Source organism: Nicotiana tabacum, chromosome 1, assembly GCF_000715075.1.
Source record: "Nicotiana tabacum cultivar K326 chromosome 1, ASM71507v2, whole genome shotgun sequence".
Classification (NCBI taxonomy): Eukaryota; Viridiplantae; Streptophyta; class Magnoliopsida; order Solanales; family Solanaceae; genus Nicotiana; species Nicotiana tabacum.
In genome coordinates, this window is record NC_134080.1 from 129,989,349 (window position 1) to 130,015,364 (window position 26,016).

Below are 26,016 nucleotides of genomic sequence, written 5' to 3' on the forward strand. Positions count from 1 at the left end.
CGCTTCACTTTATCATTGGAGCATAAAGGTGAAGTGGTAAAAAAAAGCACTTAATAAATGTTTCTTGTTTTTTTAAAACGTCAAATATTTCTAAATAAAATTGATTAATTTGTCAGAACGATATATAATTATGGAAAATTTTCTCCGCAGTATACTTTTAGCTGTATAAATGACCATTTGGTTAGCAATTACGGACACTTACAGTATTTTGTAAACCAGCCTAAAGTATATACTACGTTCTATTATTGTGCCAACTAAGTTTCAAGAGGTGGTGTTTAATGCTTCCAGATAAGTAGATAGAGGGAGTGGATGAAACTTCAATTCCTGCGGCAAAATTCTTGAGAAAAAAGCCCCAATAATTAATTTATTTTCATTTTATACTTTTGTAACAGAGATTCAACTGTATGTCAAGTCCGCTATATATACATACCAAGGAGTCTTAGAGTTTAACTTCAATACATAAAATAATATTTATAGTCATTTAAAAGGTAATTACAAATAATTATTCATGAAAAATAAAAGTAATAAATTAAAAAATAACCTAGCACAACAAGGATAAAAAATTCTTTATTGTTTAGACTGTCAGGCTGTCAATGTATATATATAAGTTAAATCAATAAATTAAATTAAATTAGTGTCTATAAAAATAATAGAATAGAGATTGAGTTTTTCGGAAACTATGGTGGTGGTAGTTGTAGAATTTTTTGCAACATACCACCGTACTGTTTGCTCATTCCTTTGCCTTGTCTATCTCTCTATATTACCTTAACCAGCATAATTATTATTACCTCATCTTTCTTCTCTACTGTTTTGTTTATAAGAAGGAAAACTGTTATTGCTCATAATTAAAAGAAAAATGAGGCAGCAAGGTCATGAAGTATGTGGGGAGGGTGGTGTTTCTTCAAAGATGAAGCAGAAAGAAGAAGATAGCAAAAAGCCTGGAAAAGTTTCATTGTTGAAGCTGTTTTCTTTTGCTGACGTCTATGACTACTTCTTGATGTTTTTTGGATCCATTGGTGCTTGTGTACATGGTGCTTCTGTTCCTGTTTTCTTCATTTTCTTTGGGAAGTTGATAAATATTATTGGTCTCGCTTATCTTTTTCCTGCTGAAACTTCTCACAAAGTTGCCAAGGTATGCATAATTTTAACATTAATTACTCTATTTTCTATGAAGAAAATGCTAGATAATTTCTTAAATTAAGTATTCAAAAGTTAAATCCGATTGAATAGTTAAAGGTTTAATTATGTTCTTTTTGGATTGTTGTTTTGCAGTACGCATTGGATTTTGTGTACCTAAGTGTGGTGGTACTATTTTCATCATGGATAGGTTTGATCAACTTTTGTTTTCTTTTACATACATAAGGACATCTAAATTCTTCTCCTACTAATTAGTTATGTCATAAATATTTTCTTGTAAAAAAAGAGGTGGCTTGTTGGATGCACAGTGGAGAAAGGCAAGCAGCAAAGATGAGAATGGCATACTTGAAGTCCATGTTAAATCAAGATATAAGTTTTTTTGACACTGAAGCTTCCACTGGAGAAGTAATTTCTGCAATTACCAGTGATATTATTATTGTTCAAGATGCTATTTCTGAGAAGGTACCTACTTCCATTTCCCATCATTTTCAAATTCAAATTTTGTTTCTGGACTTATTAATTCACTGTTAAACTATGTTTTCAAAAATCCCTTTTTGGGAATTTATGAAAAAGAATACTATAGAGAAAGGAAAATAAATAAATAAATAAATAAATAAATAAATAAATAAAAAAGAATTTCTATTGTTGGTTAGTAGTTGGGAGCTTCAGGTTACATCATGTTATTCATTACTATATGGAAGGAAAAGTTGGGACATAGGTCTTAAAAGTAGGGAAAGGCTTTAACTTTCCTGTAGCTGATCTGGAGAAAGAGTAAATGCAATTTGGTGGCATTAATTAGTTTTTGAGTTTGTTTCTATTTTTATAAATCAATATTAAATTTTGGAGTTACGGACCAGTAATGATTTTATGTTTTTCTCTGTTGACCAGCTGGATTTCCAAGCAGAATGTGATTAAAATTTATTCTTCTTTTATTTTAATATTTAATACTACTACTTTGGAATGTTTCTCAAATTGAATGTGATAGTCATCAATGCTCGAAGAACAATATATGTAATAGAAAAAGAACTCCATGTGACTCATGTTGGTCATATTAGTAAGTATTAGTTCCCCATACATGCTATTGATGTATCCGCACCATTTACTTTTATGAAACAAATGGATCCCGATTTGAATCAGAACCGATGGTTAGTTAATTTACATACTCCAATATTTTCTATTAGAAATCCAAACCATATAGTCTGAGAAATTCTTCTTCTTAAAGTCAAAAGATAAGAATACTAGGGAAAAAAAGGGAAAGGAAAATAATATGAGGGTTTATGTCTTTTCCATTTTCTTATTTTTACGTAAGGTTATATCTAAGAAAAATATTCATATTCATTGTTTTCGTCAAAACATATTAAATTACTATGATTAAATAATAAATTGAAACTAAAGTAGGATGACTTTTAACTAAAATGCCCTCCCTGTCCAACTAAAAGTTGTTTGGTAATCTGTAAAAAAACTATCTATTTTGAGAAGTATTTTTGTTCAAAAATACTTTTCGAAAAAATACTTTCGGAAAATAGTAGTTTGTGTTTGGCCAATTTATTTTAGTAGTGTTTTTTGCAATATTTGATAAGCAAATTATATTTTGCCAATCTTTCTAAAATACTTTTGAGTATCAAATTACGCAAAGGACAGTAAATATTCAATTTATAACTAGAATTATTTGTTATAGAGAATAGAATTTGTAAAATATAAAATAAAAATATATATTAAAGATTTTAATCAATATAAATATAATTATCCAAAAAAATAATATTGGCAATATTACATTACTTATTGTTTACATGATGATTCAGACATATCAATATGCATCGTTCAATATAAATTGAAAATCAATTCCATAAATCCTATATAAAAGAGGAGATCTATTTATAGTAGAGACTATTTCAAACAAGAATAAAAAAATGATGAAAAAAATAAGAAAAATAAAAAATGAATGGTAGAAACAAAAAAGGAAAAGAAAATTTAAATTAATGAGGATAATTTGAAAAATATAAAATTTTGATAAAGTTATTTTCGTTTTGAAAATATTAATTTTCTTTTTGAAAGAAGCTAGAATCTAAAGCTTATTCTCGAAAGTAGAAAAAATTGCTTCTCGTGGTGCTCAAAAGCACTTATCTATCTTGGCAAAACAATTTTTTTTTTTTTTTTTACCAAAAAATGCTTTTGACTTGGTAGAAACTTAGCCAAATAAGCTCTAAATATGGAATATGGAATTAAAGTTTAAATTTGGCAAATATTAGGCTCGTTTTTTTTTATTTTTCTCAACTTAAATATCGAACTTTTGTTTATGGTTTGAGACGTGTGACATGATAAAAAGTAAAATATATTGGACAGGGGGAGATTGTAAATAAAAAACAAAATCTGGTTAAGAGTTCGTATAGTACTCAAAAACAAGAAAAACGAATTTGTTTTCTTTAATGTTCTATAGTTCATTGATGAGCATATTCGTTTTCTTTAATGTTCTATAGTTCATTGATGAGCATTGACTGTGAATACAAGCATTTTAATGAGCATTGTGGATATGAGTGGCGGTGCAGGTGGGAAATTTCATGCACTATGTCAGCCGTTTCTTTGCTGGTTTTACAATTGGGTTCATAAGGGTGTGGCAAATTAGCTTGGTGACTCTTTCAATTGTGCCTTTGATCGCTCTCGCCGGTGGTATTTATGCCTACATTGCTACTGGTCTCATCGCCCGAGTTCGCAAATCCTATATTAAAGCTGGAGAAATTGCTGAAGAGGTATGCGCTCCAACTGTCTGACAAAAGTCTTTTGCTTAGCATGTCAAACTGATAATGTCAATATGTACTCCAAGCTGCCCTGTATTTATGATGGTATATGACTGGACATATGTTTTAAGGTGGTAGAGTTGACTTAAATTATATATTAGTGATTGTGGAAGAAAAGTATTAAAATAATGGTTGAGGAATTAGCTAAACAACAATAACATACCCAGCCCAGTGTATTCCCACAGTTTATCCTTGGGAGGATAGTGTGTACACAAACGTTACTCCTACCTTGTGGAGGTAACTTGTGGAAGTAGAGGGGTTGTTCCCGATAGACCATTGGCTCAAGAAAAGCAATTCTCAGCTGGTTGAGCAGTTAGCTAGATGGAGAAAATATCACATACTGTTTAAAATTTGAATAATTCAATGAATTTGAATTTTTGAAAGTTGAACAGAAATTGGTGGTGTCAAACCTTTGGAGGTTCCAAAATGAAAAGAGTGTCATATAAATTAGGACGGTAGAGTAATTTATTCAAGAAATGATCATACTTTACGCGTACTCATATAAATAGTACCCTAATTCCACTTTTTAAATCCCCTTGATTGTTGTTAGTGATCGTTTGCAATTATCAGGTTGTAGCTAATGTTAGAACAGTGCAAGCATTTACTGGAGAAGAAAAGGCCGTTAAATCGTATAAAGGTGCCTTGTTGAACACTTATAAGTATGGAAAGAAAGCTGGATTGGCAAAGGGCATGGGTTTGGGCACCTTGCATTGTGTCCTTTTCCTTTCTTGGTCATTGCTTGTGTGGTTCACTAGCATTATCGTGCACAAGAATATTGCAAATGGAGGAGATTCTTTCACCACCATGCTCAATGTTGTCATTGCTGGCCTGTAAGTTCTTTGCTTTTCATGCCTTTTCATACTCAATTTCGAAATGCTTCCACAACATTATCTTAAACAGCTAAACTATTACAAGTATTAGCAGAGACTAGTGCCCTCTTTTCTTGAGAGTACGGTGCTTCTCTGAATCTCATCACTACTTACATATGATATATAACGACTAATCACTTTCATGCCAGTGTAGACATTCTTGATAGATTGAGCTGTCGTGTTAAAGTAATGCTAATTTATAATGCTTGTATGTTGATAAAATTGATCTTTGTACGATAGCTTCAAATTTTTGTAGTTGTTGGATGTGAAGAACACCAAGTGCAGTTTTCGTCTCCCAAGCTAAACTTTTCTGCATTAAACAGAAGATATCAGATTAGTTGTGGCTTGCTGATAAGGCAGGCTATTGTGTTAGGCTCAACCATTTGCACTGAATTGAAACAGCATAGTTTTGCTGTTTTGTAATGCGAGAATCTCAATGACCTGATTTGTGTTTAAAGAAGTTTGTTTGTTCAAGATATCTCTATTGGTTACAGGATAGATATACGTCCATTTATCCTTTTGACGTTTCAAAATTTGGAGCAATTCGCAAGGTTACCCTTTATAGGCAATGCTCTAACAAAAACAAAGTGAGAAAACAGATGCCTCTGACATGGTGTCTCATCCTTATTGATCTAGTCACTTGTTACTTCTATAATTGGTCAAACTTCTTCCGTAGTTTATAGAGGTCTTTTTGTGTCTATGCCACTTGGAAAGTTTTCCAGTGCATATATCTTGGTTTCAGACTTTTAATCGTCATAAAGTAGGTGCTCCGCTAGCTGCCCAGCTTTTGTAGTGTTTATGAGGAATAATGGCTTCAATAAAGCTTTAACTGCTTCTCAGGTCACTGGGGCAGGCAGCGCCAGATATTACAGCATTCCTCAGGGCTAAGTCAGCTGCCTATCCTATTTTTGAGATGATTGAACGAGATACTATCAGTAAAACCAGTTTCAAGAGTGGTCAGCAGCTGAGCAAAGTAGATGGGCACATCCAATTTAGAGATGTATGTTTTAGCTATCCATCTCGTCCCGATGTGGCAATCTTTGACAAGATCTCTCTTGATATTCCATCAGGGAAGATTGTAGCTCTTGTGGGAGGAAGTGGATCAGGGAAAAGTACAGTTATATCTTTGATTGAACGCTTCTATGAACCGCTCTCGGGACATTTACTATTGGATGGAACTGATATTAGGCACCTGGACTTGAAGTGGATGAGACAGCAAATAGGGCTGGTAAATCAAGAACCCGCCCTTTTCGCTACAACCATTAGAGAGAACATTCTCTACGGAAAAGGTGATGCTAGCCTAGAAGATATTGCACGTGCGGCCAAACTTTCAGAAGCAATGACTTTCATCAACAACCTCCCGGATAGGTTCGAAACTCAGGTACATTCTGTCCTTTACATGTACTAGGTGATGTCACACTATAGCAAAGAGAATAAAATGGGTGCTTCTATTTTTTTTTATTTTATTTATTTATTACTTAATAAGTACTTGCTTATGATTGTGCCTTAAATGTTCTCACATAGCTAATTTCAGTGTTTGTGTGGCTGTCTAATAGCAAATAGCAACTACAGCATGGGGTGCTTCGCAAAACTTTCTGCGTCTTTACACGCAAAACTTCCCAAAACTTTTTCTTCTTTCTTCTCACTGTATCAGGGTTTGAGTTTTGAGATATGAGTCTATCTTGCTCAGATCCTTCAAAATCCTTGCCAAACCCATGTCGATCCGACACAATTCAGATGTGGGTGTGGGACTGGATTTGGTCACTAACTTGGGTGTTTTGACTGCACCTATGGCCAAGAAGTATAGGTTGATTGAATTTCCGGTTATTGTTCCAAAAATGACTTTTCCTTCATTGTTGTATTCATGGTAGTATTGTTTGGATATTGAGTTCCTCCTCTAAAAATTGGATTTCTTCGCTTTGTCTTTGTAACTATTTCGGCTACTCTCAGCCAACAAACAAGCTAAATGGTCTTTTGGAGATTTCTGGCACTATACCTCTTTCCAATAGAAGGGTGTAGGCCAAAGAAGTCTTGGGGAGAGGTGATTAGGCGGGACATGGCGCTACTTGAGCTAACCGAGGACATGACTCTAGATAGAAGGGTGTGGAGGTCGAAGATTAGGGTAGAAGGTTAGTAGGTAGTCGTGCATCTCCCTTTGTCTTCTCTAGCTTGATAGTATTAGCGCTAGTATGGTACCCTTTTTTCCTTAGTTTGTTATATTCGCATGTCTCGTTTCGTTGTTACTTGCCATTGGTAATTCCGTAGTTTGCTAGCAGTACTTCGTTCATACTCTCGTTTGCTGCCTTGGAATTAGTTTTCTAAATATGTTATCTTGCTACTACTTGTTATCAGTACCCCTTTCATATTATCTGTTGCTATCTCCGATCTAGTTTTCTAATTATTGTTTTGCTATTGCTTGCTATCAGGGCTTCTCTCACCTTCTTTAGCCGAGGGTTTATCGGAAATAGTCCCTCTACCCTTCCAGGGTAGGGGTAAGGCTGCGTACATCCTACCCTCCCAGACCACACTGGGTTGTTGTTGTTGTTGTTGTTGTTATACCTCTTTCCAATAGCTGAGAATAGATTCTTTTTCCTGCGTGTTACAAGGACTTTCTTTCACAATGCATTACCAGCGGTGTTTTGGGAGAAGAATTCTGGTGCTGCTTTTCTTTTCGTTAAGTGTTCAGTATTCGGAGGCACTATTTAGGCAATTATTAACTATTCTATTGGTTTATTAGTATCACCTTCTTTCTAAAAAAGAACAAACTCAAGTCACTTCACTGTCTCCAGTTGGAATGTTTGTCTTGGAAATCGAGAATTATTGAAAATATTTTGTATATTCCTATCAAATATGCCAACGAAAAGGATATTTTAAAAATTGTGCAGAATATTCTTATTGATTATGACATAATTAAGAATCCCAAGGATTAAGAAACTTTCTTAGCTCAAAACTCCTACTTAAGGAAAAAAATTTCAACTAAAGTTTTTGTGTCTTCACTTTTTTCAGAGAAAATATTCAAGAAAGGCTTCATAAGACTGACTGACTGTTATCTTTAATAAAACATAATAGATATCTGAAGCTGTGTCATTTACAGGTTGGCGAAAGGGGGGTGCAGTTATCTGGGGGACAGAAGCAAAGAATTGCAATTTCTCGTGCTATAGTGAAGAATCCATCAATTCTTCTATTAGATGAAGCTACGAGTGCACTTGATGCTGAGTCTGAAAAAAGTGTACAAGATGCTCTTGATCGTGTGATGGTGGGAAGAACAACTGTAATTGTTGCTCATCGCCTTTCTACCATTAGAAATGCTGATATTATAGCTGTTGTAAACACTGGCAAGATAGTAGAAACTGGAAGTCATGAGGAGCTTATTTCGAAACCAGATGGTGCCTATGCATCACTTGTTCAACTTCAACAAGCAGCTCCTTTGCATCGCCATCCTTCTCAAGGGCCTACCATGGGACGACCACTTAGGTACAAGATTTACCTGCTGATACATTGTCTTCCTAATATATCCAAATATCATGATATCCTCTTTATTGTTGCATTACATTGTCGTACTTTTGACGACTAGTGCTACTGTTCTGGTGATACTTGGAAATTTTCTGCTAATGTAGGCTCAAACAAATTATAAAAGGTGGTAGTTCTTGCTTGTAAGCTGTGAGACCTGATCTTTCAATTATTTTTATGGTTAATTTGCTTGATCTTTTTTCTACAGCATAAGGTATTCACGCGAAAGCAGCATAAGGTATTCCCGCGAGTTATCCCGAACAACAACACGTAGTCATGGAGCTAGCTTTCGATCTGAAAAATCTGCTAGCGGTATTGGCGCTGATGGTGTAGAGGACGTTTACTCACCAAATATTTCCGCGAGGAGATTGTATTCCATGATTCGTCCTGACTGGTATTATGGGGTTATTGGAACTATCTGTGCATTTATTGCTGGAGCTCAGATGCCTCTATTTGCCTTAGGGGTGTCACAAGCCCTTGTGTCTTACTACATGGATTGGGACACAACACGCCATGAAGTGAAGAGGATTTGTTTCCTGTTTTGTGGTGGTGCAGTATTAACCGTCGTTGTTCACGCCATTGCACATACTTGCTTTGGAATCATAGGAGAGCGTCTTACACTTCGCGTGAGAGAAATGATGTTCTCTGGTAATCATATAATAATCAATGTTTTTCTTGTATGAGACGTTGCTTTTCGTGTAAATATGTAGACCTGCAATTGCATAAGTTTGTCGCGTAGTAAAACTTTGGTTCATCGCGTTGATATTATTCATCATATTTAATTTTAGAATATAATTCACTCATCTCTGTTTTTTTTAGTATCATTCCTTTAATCGACAGGTTGCTTATTTATATCTTTAAAGGACTTCCAAATGTAGGAATTTTGTCTTGATTAATGATTTCATATAAATTTGAATCATACCTTTGCTACATCTTGTTGAAACCTCGTGTTGATATCTGCTTTCTTTGTAACTGCCCTTCTTTTTGTCTGTCCTCTATTCAAATAAAAAGTCCCCAACATTTTTCTATATTTGGTTGCAGCTATGCTAAGAAATGAGATAGGATGGTTTGATGAGATGAACAACTCAAGTTCTACACTTGCATCACGATTGGAAAGTGATGCTACTCTATTGCGAACTGTAGTGGTTGATCGCTCTACCATTCTCCTACAGAATGTAGGTTTGGTGGTCACTTCCTTCATCATTGCATTCATCTTGAATTGGAGGCTCACCCTTATTGTCATGGCTATGTATCCACTTATCGTTAGTGGTCACATCAGTGAGGTTCAATCTTTTCCCTTCATCAGCATGTGTCATTATATCTTTCATATCATTCTGTTGATAGGTATTGTTATTCTTGCAGAAACTCTTTATGCAAGGCTTTGGTGGTGACTTGAGCAAAGCCTATCTTAGAGCAAATATGTTTGCCGGTGAGGCTGTAAGTAACATCAGAACTGTTGCAGCATTCTGCGCTGAGGAGAAGGTAACTGATCACTATGCTCGTGAACTTGTTGAACCTGCAAAGCTGTCATTTAGCAGGGGTCAGATTGCCGGTATCTTTTATGGAGTCTCTCAGTTTTTCATCTTCTCCTCTTATGCCCTTGCCTTATGGTATGTTGCTCAAGTTTTTACTTATCTTAATTATTGTTGGGGTTTCCTTTGGGTGGGAATGCAGCTTGTAGTTCAGAGTGAAGTGCTTTGCATACTTGCACCATTACATACTGCAACGATTTTGGGATCTGGATAAATTTATCACCTTCTTTCACATATTTACAAACCATCTAGAAGAGAAAGAAGTACTAGTTTAGTGAAGTAGATAGCCAGTCCCATACATTATAACAGTTGTTTATTTTACTTAGTTCACAACCTTGTACCAATATGGTTTTCCCTTGAGCTCGCAGTAGTTTAACATGTACAACAACAACAACAATAAACCCAGTGTAATCCCATAAGTGGGGTCTGGGAAGGGTAATGTGTACGCACCTTACCCCTACCTTACGAAGATGAGCTCCCAATAGTTTAACATGTATTCTTCCTAAACTTTGTATAGGTATGGTTCTGTTTTGATGGGGAGGGAAATAGCCGGCTTCAAATCTGTTATGAAATCGTTTATGGTTTTGATTGTAACCGCTCTGGCTATGGGAGAGACCCTTGCAATGGCGCCAGATCTTATAAAAGGAAACCAAATGGTAGCATCAGTATTTGAGGTGCTTGATCGAAGGACAGAAATTTTAAGTGACACTGGAGAGGAGATAACTAGGGTTGAGGGCTCAATTGAGTTTAAGGATGTTGAGTTCTGCTATCCTGCAAGACCCGATGTTCACATTTTCAAAGACTTCAATATGAGAGTGCATGCAGGAAAGAGTATGGCGATAGTAGGGCAGAGTGGTTCTGGTAAAAGCTCAGTACTGTCTCTCATTTTACGGTTCTATGATCCAGTATCAGGGAAAGTGATCATTGATGGTAAGTTTATACCTATATTGTTTTGAACTAGAAACGTTCCAACTTTCAGCTGAGATTGTCTTAATCATATTGGTGATGGGAATTTACACAGGCAAAGACATCAAGAAGCTAAAGCTCAAGTCTGTAAGAAAGCACATTAGCCTGGTCCAACAAGAACCAGCACTTTTTGCCACATCAATCTATGAGAACATCCTTTATGGAAAAGAGGGAGCATCTGAGGCAGAAGTGATTCAAGCAGCTAAGCTTGCTAATGCACATAATTTCATTAGTGCACTACCCCATGGCTACTCGACTCAAGTTGGGGAGCGAGGAGTTCAACTATCTGGCGGACAGAAGCAAAGGGTAGCCATTGCCCGAGCTGTTCTAAAGAACCCTGAAATGTTGCTGTTAGACGAAGCTACAAGTGCTCTTGACGTGGAATCTGAGCGTATAGTTCAACAAGCATTAGACAGGTTGATGAAAAACAGGACTACTGTCATTGTGGCACATCGATTATCCACCATAAAAAATGCAGATCAGATATCTGTTTTACAAGATGGGAAAATAGTGGAGCAAGGAACTCACTCTGCACTGGTAGAGAACAAGGATGGAGCCTACTATAAGCTAATCAACTTACAGCAACACCAACATCTACAGCAATAGCATAACCAACATACTTGGAGATATTTTATCATACAAAACTCAATGTGTACAATTCTTTCCCTCATCATGTTTAAAATAGTTGCATTATTTTCTGTTTGATCTATCGTAAATAATATATGGCTCAGCTTCTTTGGCTATTGTGATCCTTAGTATTCAGGTGTTAAGACTATTTTTTAAATGTTCTTCCCCTGGAATATCTTTACCTTTCTTGAAGGCTCCATGTTTATTTCGCTAGTTTGAGGGCGGGGATCATGTTGAAAACTTTAGGGCGTATAATTGGTTAACCACTTTCTGATTAACAAGAAAAAGAAAAAAAAAATAAATTTACAATAATCTCACCAGTGGAGTCTTGGAAGGGAAAAAACAAATTTAATTAAAATCAAAAGTTACTTGCACTTACTAAGGAAAATTCTCCAATGGTTCGAAAATAGGGTTAAATGAATCTGCTTTTCTTGCTTGTAAAATATTGTAAAACTACAGAAGTGCAAAGATTACCCCATCGTTCTCTTTTCTTTGTTTGTGTTTTTTTTCCAAATAGCAAAATTTATTTATAGCAAAATTTGTTTTTTTCCAAACTTATATCACCCGGTAGCCACAAAATGACCCCATATAAGTCATAGCCTAAAAACAATAATAAGGGCTAGTAACTGAAAAACCAAAGCACCGGAGAAGTCTCCTGTTGATACACCGCTTAAGCCTCCGGCTGATTCAACATCAAAGCCAGCTGAAGAACCAGATCAGCCTCCTGCTGAAACTACTCATAAGCCTCAAGCTGGTTCAACATCAAAGCTAGCCGAAGCACCAGAGGAGCAGCCTAAGGAAGAGGAGCATGTTGACGCTGGAGCCACCACAGCTTCCATGGATCATGACGATGCATCTGTATAAGCAAATCTTTGTCGCCAAAAGTTATAAACATCGTCACTGTAGTCAATTACTAAGTTAGGATTCCTAGGGAAAGAGAAGCCTGAGTTGGATGGGGCTCGATAGAAACTTATTCTTGCGGATTCTTCCTTCCCTTATGTTGTTGAAAGCACGAATAGCACAAAGGACTTTTACTAGTGACTCCAGACAGTCAGTAATTAGACTTGTAAAAAATTTAGATCTGCCCATGTAACCTGAACACTAATTCTTATATTTTTGTATCATCATCAGCCGATACTACTCTATTCTTCTTGCTACATGAGTTTTACTTGCGTCTAGATTGAAGCTGCCGATTTCGGGTTTGACATACAAAAAGAAAAGGAGGTTAAGGTAAAAGGCAGATAATCAACGAACGAAGATGAAGACAAGTAGTAAATAAGTAAACAAAACAAACAAGTTTGATCTTTGTCCACATATACACAATAGCCTTTGTACATTTTACTTCTCTCGTTTTTTTTTCTTTTTCAATAGAATTACTTTATTCTTTTTGTGAGGTGGACCTATAGATTTTGTTCATTACCATTCTTTGATTTTTGTTTTAATAGAAATGTCAGCAACTTCTTAGTTATAAACTTCTATACAAAATAGTCTATACACGTTGGATAGATAAGGTTAGGTAAAAGAATAATATATACACTTTTATACATCAGACAACAGTCTATACACGTTAGATAGATAAAAGTACTCGGGATACAAAATATATACAAAATAGAGCGTCACTATACAAAATAGACTGTCACTATAGAAAAAAATATACAAAATAGTCTGTCACTATACAATTTATATACAATAGACTGTCAGTATACAAAATATATACAATAGACTGTCACTATACAAAATATATACAAAATAAATTGTTATTATAAAAATAATATACTAAATAGACTGTCACTATACAAAATATTATACTAAATAGACTACACTATACAATTTATATACAAGAGACTGTCATTATACAAAAAATATACAAAATAGACTGTCACTATACAAAATATATACTAAATTTTTGTTTTAATAGAAATGTCAGCAACTTCTTAATTATAAACTTCTATACAAAATAGTCAATACACATTGGATAGATAAGGTTAGGTAAAAGAATAATATATACACTTTTATACATCAGACAACAGTCTATACACGTTGGATAGATAAAAGTACTCGGGACGGTTATAACATATTCCCCAATCATGTCAATCGTGTCTTGGACGCAATTACCCGTCAATTGGCCACCTAGGTGAAAGTCATTACCCTAGTGTCTTTTAGAATATTTGAACAACTTGTAGCATTTTACTCTTAGCTTAATCTATTTGCAATTATAATTTGTAGTTTGATAATAGTAGAATTATAAAATAAAACCCAAAAATGAATAGAAGTGCAATTTGGAACCAATACGCAATCCCAACCTAAATAGATACTCAACTCCCTTTCTAGCTCTCTGTGGAAATCAATCCCGACCCAAAAATGGGTAAAAGCTATTGCGACCCTCTCTGGCTACTTATTAGTGGTGCGGAGTAGGTTGCGATCACTTTTTGGCGCCATTACCGGGGAGCTAACGGTTTTGGCTATCTATTTAGTTAGTTTTGTGTATTGTTCTTCTTTCTTTCTTTGTTACTTACTTGTTTGTGTCACTACTCAGGTACCAATATGGCTTTGAATAATGCTAATGACCCTCTTGGAAACGTGATTGCGGGGGAGGAGGTAGATGATGCTGAGCAAGATGAGGTGCCTCTTGTACCTCAAGGACAACGTAGAGGCCGCAATGCCAATGCTAATCCAAATGACAATATTCCTGACCCTCCTCTGCCACCTCCAAGAGTGGCTCCCAGAGTACTTTCGAACCAGGGTTATGTAAGTGCTATTGTCCCACCCAGAATCCGGGCGTACAACTTTCAGATAACCAATGTGATATTGACCTTACTTGAGCAGTGTGGATACTTCACGGGCGCTGTGGATCAAAATGCCTACAAACATTTCAAGGGGTTCGTGGTGCTGGGGGAGCAAATAGACGAATGTGTCCGAGGATGCTCTTAGGTTGAGACTTTTCCCATTCTCACTTCGGGGGAAGGCATTAGATTGGCTCGAGAAACTCCCCAACCATTCCATCACAACTTGGGATGAGTTGGCGGATAAATTCATTTCTAAATTCTTTTCACCCGGGCATATGGCGGCACTTCGAGATGAGATATTGGCTTTCAAGCAAGAGCCCACGGAACCTTTGCATGATATTTGGGAGCGGTATAGAACGATGGTGAAGGAATTCCCCAATAATGATATGACCGATGCTATGATCCAACAAACTTTCTACCGGGGCATCAGTACAACAAATCAATGCATAGTGAGCCAATTTTCCGGGGGCAACGTTATGAAGCTGTCATATGATGAGGCATGTGATGTACTTGATGAGATGACGGACACTTCTTCTGCATGGCAAAGTAGAGCTAATGTACCTCAAGGTGACCCTACAGTTATTCATTTGCATAAGGAATTACATGACCATGGACAAGCTATAGCGGAGTTGACAACTACTATGATTCAATTGGCTAAGGCACAGTTACAACAAGTCCAAAATTCTCGCCAAGTGAATGCCATGGAGGGTGTTAATATGCTTGTCAACAAGAAAAGGCAAAGAAGGCAACAAAACCAAGGGAATTCTGAGAAATTTGATGATGCATGTGATGGTTTTCAAAATGATGGTTATGATGACCAAAGTGAAGAGGTTCAATATGTAAACAATTATCAAGGCCAACGGGGCAACTATTCCAACCAACAACAGTGGCGACCTCAAGGCAATTGGGGCAACCAACAACAAAACAGTGGTAATTGGGGGAACAACAACCAAAACAACAACTGGGACAATCAGAACAACAATCAAGGCAACCAAGGGAATTGGAATGGTAATAACAATAATTGGGGTGGCAATAATAATCAAGGAGGATAGAACAATGGAAACCAAGGAAACTGGGGGCAAGGCTTTCAAAGGCCCCCAATGTACCAACAACCGAACAATCCACCACCATTTCTATCTCAAGGTCCTAGTTCTTCGAGTAATGATATGGGTCGAATTGAAATGATGTTCGAGCAGATGATGAAGAGGAATGCGGATTCTGATGCACAGTTAGCTTCTCACAATACCTCTATCCGAAAGTTGGAGGTGTATTTAGGCCAAATCTCTCAGTCATTGAATACTCGCTCGAAGGGTGCTCTACCAAGTTATACGGTAGTAAACCCAAAGGGTGGGAACAATCATGTTATGGAGGTTACAACAAGAAGTGGGAGAGGCGGTGATGTGAATGCCTCTAAGCAAAAACAAGTCGTAGATGATGAAGTTGAGTTGTAAGATGACGAAGTCATTTTGGTAGGTGAAGATGTGGTTGATGAAAATGTGAACAATGAAGTGAGGATTGATATTCAAAAAGTCGAGGTGAAAACTCAAAATGATGTGAACCCGCCTAGGGAACACATAATTGACATGCCGGAGCCGGTTGTGACAAAAGCCAAGGCTCCTTTGCCAAGGCCACCTCCACCTTATCCTCAAAGCCTCGCGAAGCAGAAGAATGATAATCAGTTTAAAAAGTTCATTGACATGATGAAGAGCTTATCTATTAATGTGCCTTTGGTGGAGGCACTTGAACAAATATCGGGTTATGCAAAATTCATGAAAGACTTGGTTGCAAAGAAGCGTTTTATGGATTGTGAAACTATAAAGATGACTCACCAAGTTAGTGCTATAGTGCATTCAATGGCCCCGAAGCTTGAAGATCCCGGTGCTTTCACCATTCCTTGCACTATTGGGAGTGTAGATTTTGCCAAGGCTCTATGTGACTTGGGAGCTAGTATCAATTTGATGCCCTACTCGGTTTTCAAAACTTTGGGTATCAGGCAACCTAGGCCAACCTCAATGAGACTTCAAATGGCGGATCGATCGATGAAGTGACCTTTGGGCATTATTGATGACGTGCTTATCCGAGTGGACAAATTCATATTGCCGACCGACTTTGTGATTCTGGATTGTGAGGTGGACTATGAGGTTCCTATTATCTTGGGAAGGCCTTTCCTTGCAACGGGGAAGGCATTGGTTGATGTTGAAGCGGGTGAGCTCACTTTCCGAGTGGGAGATGAAAAGGTCGTCTTCATGTGTACAAATCTATGAAGCAGCCCAATAGTACCGAGGTGTGCTCTTTTGTTGACATCATCACAATAGTGATAATTGATGACACCAGTGCAATGATCAATGTGGAGGACCCATTGGAAGCTGTATTGTTAAATCTTGATGTCAATGAGGATGCAAGCCGAGTGGAGTGCGATAATGCTTTACATGGAATGGGCTCTTATTCTTATGAGCCTAGAAAATTGTCTTTGGATGTTGAAAACCGGAAAACTCCATCAACAAAACCATCAATTGAGGAGCCACCGGTGTTGGAGTTGAAACCACTTCCTCCATACCTCAGGTATGAGTTCTTGGGCTCAAATTCTACTTTACTAGTTATTCTTTCTTCTTGCCTTACTAACATGCAGGTTGAGGCCACTTTGGCGGTGCTTCAAAAGCAGAAAAGGGTAGTTGGATGGACTTTGGCTGACATTCGGGGAATAAGCCCCACATTCTATATGCACAAAATTATATTGGAGGATGATGCAAAGCCTTCCTTAGAGCATCAAAGAAGATTGAACAAGGCAATACAAGAAATGGTGAAGAAAGAAGTGATCAAGTGGTTGGATGCCGGTGTTGTGTACCCCATTTCCGATAGCTCATGGACTTCTCCGGTGCAATGTGTACCGAAAAAGGGTGGTATGACTGTGGCAAAAAATGAAAACAATGAACTTATTTCCACTCGGACAGTTACCAGATGAAGGGTATGTATGGACTACCGGAAGCTAAACAAGGTGACCCGAAAGGATCATTTCCCATTTCCATTCCTTGACCAAATGCTTGATCGTCTTGCGGGGCATGCTTTTTATTGCTTTTTGGATGGATACTCGGGGTATAATCAAATCTTGATTGCTCTGGAAGATCAGAAAAAGACCACATTCACTTGTCCGTATGGCACATTTGCTTTCTCTAGGATGCTATTCGGTTTGTGTAATGCTCCGGCGACCTTCCTACGATGCATGATGGCTATTTTCACCAACATGGTGGAAGATATCTTTGAGGTCTTCATGGATGATTTCAGTGTGGTTGGTGATTCCTTTGAAGAGTGTTTGAGAAATTTGGATAGAGTATTAGCCCGATATGAAGACACCAATCTCGTGCTTAATTGGGAAAAATGCTACTTCATGGTGGAGGAAGGCATAGTGTTGGGCCACAAGATTTCAAAGCATGGAATTGAAGTTGACAAAGCCAAGATAGAGTTGATTTCAAGGCTTCCTCCCCCCATTTCCGTCAAGGGGGTGAGGAGTTTTCTTGGGCACGCGGGTTTCTACCGGAGGTTTATAAAAGATTTTTGAAAGGTGGTAAACCCCTTGTGCAAGCTACTAGAAAAGGATGTAAAGTTTGTGTTCGATGAGGGATGTATGCAAGCATTTGAGCTTCTTAAGCTTAAGTTGACCACTACCCCAATCATTACCGTACCAAATTGGAGCTTGCCTTTCGAGCTCATGTGTGATGCAAGTGACATTGCGGTTGGGGCTATCTTGGGTCAAAAGGTTAACAAGATGTTTCATCTAGTGTACTACACAATCAAGACCATGAATGAGGCTCAAAGAAACTACACGGTTACCGAAAAAGAGTTGTTGGCTATAGTATTTGCAATGGAAAGGTTTTGGTCATATCTTATAAGGGCCAAGGTCATAGTGCACACCGATCATGCCACCCTTAGGTACTTGATGACAAAGAAAGACTCCAAGGCAAGATTGATGCGATGGGTGTTACTACTTCAAGAGTTTGATCTAGAAATTGTGGACCGGAAAGGTAGTGAGAACCAAGTGGCTGACCACTTGTCCCGTTTGGAAGAGGAGGGGAGGCCTTGTGATGGCCTTGAGATCAATGATTCATTTCCCGACGAACAACTCCTTGCGGTGTCAATGAATGATATGCCATGGTTTGCCGATGTTGCCAATTACCTTGTGACTAGAGTAATCCCATGTGAGCTCTCTTCTAACCAAAGGAAGAAGCTCAAGAGGGATAGTTTGGATTTCTATTGGGATGAGCCATACTTGTTCAAGATTTGCACGGATGGAGTGATTCGTAGATGTGTCTCGGAGGAAGAACAATTGAGTATCTTAGAGGCTTGTCATTCTTCAACCTATGGTGGCCATCACGGTGGGGTGAGGACCGTCTCGAAAGTTCTTAGTTGTGGATTCTATTGGCCAACCTTGTTCAAAGATGCGGGTGATTTTGTGAAGAGGTATGACGATTGCCAAAGAGCGGGTGGAATTTCAAAAAGGGATGAGATGCCTCTCAATACCATTCTTGAAGTGGATATCTTTGATGTTTGGGGAATCGATTTCATGGGTCCATTTGTTAGCTCTTGTGGGAATACTTACATTCTCATGGCGGTTGACTATGTCTCAAAATTGGTTGAAGCTGTGGCTTTGCCTAACAATGAAGCCCGAAGTGTTGTTGCATTTCTTAAGAAGAGCATTTTCACAAGGTTTGGCACTCCCCGTGTGATTATTAGTGACGGGGGATCTCATTTTTACAATAAAGCTTTCGACACGTTGCTTTCTAAGTATGGTGTCAATCACAAAGTTTCTACCCCCTATCACCCTCAAGCAAGTGGTCAAGTGGAAGTCTCTAACCGGGAAATCAAAAGCATATTGTCAAAGACGGTCAATGCAAATAGGACTGATTGGTCAAAGAAGTTGGATGACGCTCTATAGGCTTATCGGAGGGATTACAAAACTCCAATTGGTATGTCTCTGTATCGGTTGGTGTTTGGAAAAGCTTGCCATCTTCCGGTTGAGTTAGAGCACAAGGCCATGTGGGCTTTGAGGAAGTTGAATCTTGAATGGGATGTTGCAGCCAATCTTCGTATAGAGCAGCTCAATGAACTCGATGAATTTAGATTCCATGCCTACTCCAGTTCGTCCTTGTATAAGGACAAGATGGAGTACCTTCATGACAAATATGCTCGTGAAAAGGAGTTCAAAGTAGGTGATTTGGTTCTCTTGTTCAACTCCCGGTTACGTCTGTTTTCGGGAAAGCTCAAATCCAAATGGAGTGGACCATTTGAAGTTGTGTTTGTGACCCCTTTTGGTGCTCTTGATTTGAAAAATAAAAATGGTGAAGTCTTCAGAGTTAACGGGCACCGGGTCAAGAATTATCTTGGGAAAATTGATGACATCCACGTGGTGGCACTTCTTCACTTCAAATGATGTGATGGTAACCTGCGTCGTGCCGCGACGTTAAATTAGGCGCTTCTTGGGAGGCAACCCATGTGTTTTTTTTTCTTGTTTTCTTTGATTTTCTTTGTAGTATAGGACTGATTTTTGGACTAACTAATATGCTCAAATTACACTTTAATAAATAGTGTAAGACGGTCGGCGTCAAATATAATAACCCAACAAGGTTGGGGTCGAATCCCACAGGGAATAGGTGTGAAAAGGTTACTCTTATAGTATGTTGCTCGATTAAAGTCGTATCTCTATTCTGTTAACAATAACAAGAGAATGGTTTTATAGTAACAAGAGTATGAATTGAGTTTGGTTGGAAGTATCAACTAATTGGAATATTTATAGACTAATTAATTGGATTAAAAAAACCAAGGTTGTGTCCCCTTTAATGGAGTGTAATACTTATCGGTGTTAATATGATATATTTCTAATGGAAGGTTCTTTTGATATGCAAATGATGTCTAAGTGACTACCCAATATTTCCCAATAGTTGAGTAGTATTTTCTCTTTATAATTTTCCCAAATATAAAAGAGTTGCAATTTAGAACCATCAATATATGCCAAGTAAAACCCACTTATTCCTAAGCGATAGCCTTGAGTCATTGATATTTACTTCTACCAAATTCTAACCCACTTTCCCAAGCAAAGCAAGAATTTAATGGCACTTGTTAATGTTTGCAACCACCAACAATAAATGAAGAATGAGAAGTAAACAAATATCAACCAGCCATTATATATATATTCAATGTTAAACACCCATTAGCATAACACCCATTTAGGGTCCATAACCTTAGTATTTAAAGTTAGCTACTCATACTACAATACAAAAACCAAAGAGTATTTAATGTCATAAAAGATTACAAAATAGAGAATCTTCACCCAAAAGCTTCCAAAAGTGAGGTATATTAATGTTTTGGAATGTGGTTCAAAGACTAGACAAGATGAGCCCACAAAGACATCATAAAACTATTTATAGTGGACTCAAAATCGGGACAGAAAACGGACAAAAATGCCCTTTCAGGTCTGATATGCGATCGCATTCTTGTCGCAGAGCACATATGCGGTCCGCATCTTGAACATCCTCATCGCTGACTGGAACCCTAGTTTACAAGTCTTCTTCGCATTCCAATTATGCGGATCGCATGCAAAAATGCGATCGCATCTTCGTCCTTCAGTGACCTTCATGGTTGGTTTGCGGTTCACTCTGCGGCTCGCATGTTGGTTCTGCGGTCGCATAATGGACCGCATTCTTGACTTGAGATTTAACCCAGATCTCTGCTTTTGTCTGCGATTTGACGTGCATTCTGCGGCTCGCATGTCTGATCTGCGATCGCATAGTGTATCGCAGACCAACATTTTTGCTACATTTTGCTCTTTTCTTGTCTTTTTGCTTCCATTTCCATGTTCTTGGGTTCTCAGTCCTTATGTACTGTAGAAACAACAAAAATACATAAGTAACAGAGATAATTGCATTAAAACAAGCTAAAATCTAAGCAATTAGTATTGAAATGTGCCGAATTTGTCCGGCACATCAACACCCCCAACTTAAACTCTTGCTTGTCCTCAAGCAACTAAAACAAACTTAGCCTATTCTAGACTTTATTACAAAACATGAAACGATAATGACTACGGGTGGTGTTCATTGCTAGTACTTCAAGCATGCATCTATAATTGTTTTACCCTTCCTGAACTGATAGTATATACAAGGAAAACTAATCAACTTGTGAACCTTGAGCCTCAGACATTGCGACAAAATGTTACCCTCAGCTGAGTGCAATTGCATTTGACTCAAAAGCTCAACTTTTGTTTAACTCCACAGTTCATGTACCCTCACTAGAAAGAAGGTCCCAAAATCACAATATTTACAAGGACAACAAAAAGGGACAATTTACAAATACACTCACTCTCATAAAGAACTTCAAGTGTTACAACATTTCATACCATAAGCTTGCCCTTATTTTAATTCACCGCTTATTCAAGAATGTTCGGTTGGAGGTTTCATAAGGACTTTTTAAGCTTGTAATGTAGGTTTCGGGAAGGGTTGGATAGACATTTGGGTACAAGTGACTTCACCCTCCTTGAACACTACTCACAATTTTCCATTTTTTTTTACTTTGCTTCTTTTCAAACCCTCATAGCCTCATTTGCGTCTAGTTTCCAATATAGAACCACCTTACATACCTCTTCTAATTTTATTCAAGGCTCCATACTTTATATACATACACATATTTTCTCTCTCTTTTTTATTTTTTTTTTATTTTTTTTACACAAATCTTTCTCTTGTTTTTTTCTCTTTTGGAGCTTGAATAATCTAAAACAAACACTTTTGAGGCATGTGGTCCTAACTCAACGTACAACCTTACCAATCTCCACTGCGACACCACCCCCAACTTAGGCTTTTAGCCTCGTTCTCAATGTTCAAGGAGGGACGGGTTCAAGAGAGGGGATTATTTTACAAAAAAAGGAGAGGTTTGTAATGAGTTGGCCAAAGAAAAGGCTTAAAGGCTCAAATTGGGTACTAGTGATATTATTTATGTACAGGTCGGCTTGAAAGGCTACAGAGGTCTAGCAAATAAGACAAAGAATGCCTAAGATCATCCCTCCAACCAAACATACTATCATTAGCATTGAAAAACCAACCGGGCAAGTTCTAGATGATAGAAGTAAACACGAGAGTTATATACACACAGAGAACTCACACACACATGGTACACGAACTGTTTCATTCACATAATTTGATGCTTTCGAGTTAACACTTGGAAACTCAAGGCTTTTATCATAGACACATATATAACTCTAGGCCGCCATAGAGTCACAGAGCGAGCCTCAAGTTCACAAAGTTGATCACAAAGACTAATTCCCTTAAGAAAATTATCAATCCATCCATCATCGGGAAAAGTCGACAAAAACAATATTTTTTTATATGTGGAAGGGTATATGCTATGTACAGACACACATGCTTGATACTAGGCAATTACACCAAACCGGTCGAAATGATTCATTCTACGATCCTGGTTCTACTATTACACCCTTGGAAAAGAACCGGGAGAGGTACCGAAGTCTTTTATATGGACAACGGTATCATATTTACACAACGCTATTCTGAGCACAAAACAAACACTAATATTAACATCATCACGAATTTAATAACACAACTCATGTACCGAAGTCATACTAATATATACAGAACACAAAATACACATAAGTACAAGAGTCTGATTGTAACATAAAGATATGCATATGTACAACAGTTTCCAATATCACAAAAATATCTACAATGCTACCCTCCACCCCCAACTAAAAGCATGCATTGTCCCCAATGCATAAAAACAGAGAGATGAGTTTGAGGGGGGCTCCCTGAGGCACACTAAGTGCTATGGGAGTCAGTAGCTGGCTGAGTATTGGAGGGGTCACCCTCGGATGTGGAAGTTGGGACCGATGTGAGCTCGGTCTGAGGAGTGACCTCTCCTGATAGAGTAATGCTCTCAGTCTGGTCCAAAGCAGGAGTTGGAGCTGGAGCTGGAGCTGGTGCTAGAGCCTGTGAGCTGCTACTCTCGCCCACTGATGGCGGGGTGACTAATGGAGCTATAGGGCTGGCCATGTCTACTAGAGACCGCTGGATCGCTGTCTGCATATCTACTAGTTCCACTTCTGCAATAGCAGCCTCCTCAATAATAGCATCCTCGATAGAGGCATCCGCAATCTGCTTTCCTTTATCCTGAGGGCCATCATCGCTTGAATATCCAGAACTTTCCTCATCCTCACTCCTATCTTCATCCTCATCTTCTGACTTACCAGAACCTCCAAACTCCTCCCAGAATGGATCACAATATGAGATAGAGGGGCTTTAGGCTAGGAAGCTCCGACAATAGGAGGGGCAGTATCAGTCATCAATGCAGTGAAGTCAAGACCTAAGTCCGGAGGTGCTGTGCCTGTCACCTGATCACCATCTGTGGGAAGGAGGGATGATAGATCGAACTCCAAGTTCTGCATCTTTTGGAGCTCAGTCTTTATAGAAGAAACCTCCTTCTTGAGTCCAGGAAACCCACTAACTTTACCCCGCTCTATCTTCTCCACCCTCAACTCAAGTTGCCGTAGACGATCCTCATATTTTGACTGTTGCTGTTGGAGGGCCGTCACTGAGGATTGCATGGGCGTCAGGGCTTGTTTGATTAGATTTGGCAATGTCTTCAAAAGCTGACCTACTTTGTCATTGGCATGCTGAGCCAGTAGACCAAGCTTCGAGACAACAGGAATGGTGATAGCAGGCTGGACAGTGGTGGACTGAGAAGCAGTCTCAGAAGTGGAAGTGGGGGCCACTGTAACCTGAGGAGTCACTGGTGTCTGGGAGTCACTGTGCTCTAGATCAATCGGATCTTGGACCTGAACCTGTGATGGGGTAGCAGCAATAGTGATACGAGAGATATCCATGATACGTGTGATATCAATATCCCTCGTTTCCTTTCCAGTTTTATCAGTTGGCAGGATGGGAACTTTCACAGCTTTACACAGAGCTGTGATCAGGCAAGGGAAAGGAAGTGAAGTTGCATGCTGCATTGCTCAGATCCCTATTTCTTGAAATATCAATGCTCCCACATCTATCTTGATACCAGTCATGATGCAAGCAATCAGAAGGGCCTTCTCGATGGCTATTTCAGTTTCATTTTGAGTTGGTACCAACCGAGAAGTGACAAAACTGAGCCAGTAGCGACCCTCTCTCGTGAGATCTTCCTTATATATCTTGTGCTGAGGATCGACCCAAGCGGGAGTCCCTTTTGCTATTACTGAGGCAATCCATCCACATTCATTCTCCTTATTTTTGAATTTTTTAGTGTACTCAGCTATGCTTGCTCTCCATCCTTTGACGTAGAACTCATTAAGGGACTCAATGTTGCAGAAAATAGTCTTTCCCCGGACAAGCACTTGGTCGGTGAAAACTTTGTTGCGTTTGTGGTATTTCGTCCTGCAGGCCCCATATGATGCATAGAATTCCCTTACAAGGGTCTCATTGTACTCCGTGGGTGGCTCAGTGAAGTTCTCCCATCTCCGTGTTTTTATGTTTTCCAAGATATGGGGGTATTTGTCTTTGAGCCCGTTCAAGCTCAATTGTTTCTCGCCCAGGATTTTGCGCTTTGTGAGCCCTTTTCTAAATACCTCCCTGGACCCATCAACCCCAAATCGGAGCTGGAAATCTTTACCTCGTTTCCTTCTCTCTTCAGCATCTATATTGATTGAGGGCCTGAGCTCCTCCGCCTCAGACTGGTAGGGGCTCGGCATGTTGTCCTCTATCCGCGATAGCTTACTAGTGGAAGCCCGCTTTGATGAGTGTCTCTTTTGACCCATATCTACACAATGGTGAAGAGTGAGTGACATCATTAATAATATGGAGAAGATACAGACGAATGAAAAGAAAGAAAGAAAATGCGATCTGGTCTGCGATCGCAAAACCATAATGTGGACCGCAGACTTGTCGCAGATCTTGTAGTCTCAACTGGTGGTCTCATTCTACGGTGAGTTATGCGGTCGCATAACTACTATGCGGACCGCATAACCATCGCAGAATTGACATGGCTATATGGTTCAAAACTGAAATCTCTGTATCACTCTGTGGTGAATTTGCGGTCCGCATGTCAAATCTGCGATCGCAAAGACACCGCATTTCATCATCTTCTTCAGAATATTTAGGGTTTAGTTGTGCGGCCAAAATGCGGACCACATTTTCACAATGCGGGCCACAAATGCCTTCTTCTACACATGTCACCCAAGCTTTCAACAATGGAGGTGCTATTTCATTCTATCCCGTACCCCAAATTATTTTTAACCCAAAAGCATCTACACTATAGACAAGCAACTACACAAGCATCTAAACACATTTTTGCACAGGATTTAAACGAAAAATCTCTAAACCCACAGTGGAAATCAAAGATAAAACGAGGGAGAAACGGGTACATACCAGCAGAGTTTGATGATTGGGACAATGAGTGTGACAAATGGAGTCATTTGGTTGCACACAATTTGAGCTTGATTTGGTTCAAAGTCCGTTTGTGTTCTTCCCCTTTTTTTGTTTTGTTTTAAGTGAGTGAGAGACGAGAGGGTTATGCGGACTTACCTTGTCGATTCTGCGATGGATAGGACACCGCAAAACACACAGTACGACCGCATGTGTGTTATGCGATGAGGTTAAGGACCAAGCTGAAGGGAGGCAAATGCGGTGCAAAATGCGGTCGCATAAATTAAATGCGGACCGCATAATGCACCACCTCACCGCATTTTCAACCACAATTTTAACCCAAATCTCTGCTTAGGTTTGCGGTCAGAGTTCGGCCCGCATAGCTAAAATGCGATCGCATT

General features: G+C 38.6%; 1 protein-coding gene across 1 annotated transcript; it reads left to right on the top strand.

The window, feature by feature from the left end:
- The first annotated feature begins 448 nt into the window (after positions 1-448).
- On the top strand, positions 449-11,552 carry LOC107793241 (ABC transporter B family member 2). Its single transcript, XM_016615554.2, has 12 exons — positions 449-1,132; positions 1,273-1,327; positions 1,424-1,599; positions 3,684-3,884; positions 4,503-4,762; positions 5,642-6,182; positions 7,896-8,275; positions 8,520-8,959; positions 9,353-9,594; positions 9,674-9,921; positions 10,361-10,773; positions 10,865-11,552. The coding sequence occupies exons 1-12, from the start codon at positions 857-859 to the stop codon at positions 11,413-11,415; spliced, it is 3,783 nt and encodes a 1,260-aa protein (XP_016471040.2). The 5' UTR covers positions 449-856; the 3' UTR covers positions 11,416-11,552.
- The last annotated feature ends 14,464 nt before the right edge of the window (positions 11,553-26,016 follow it).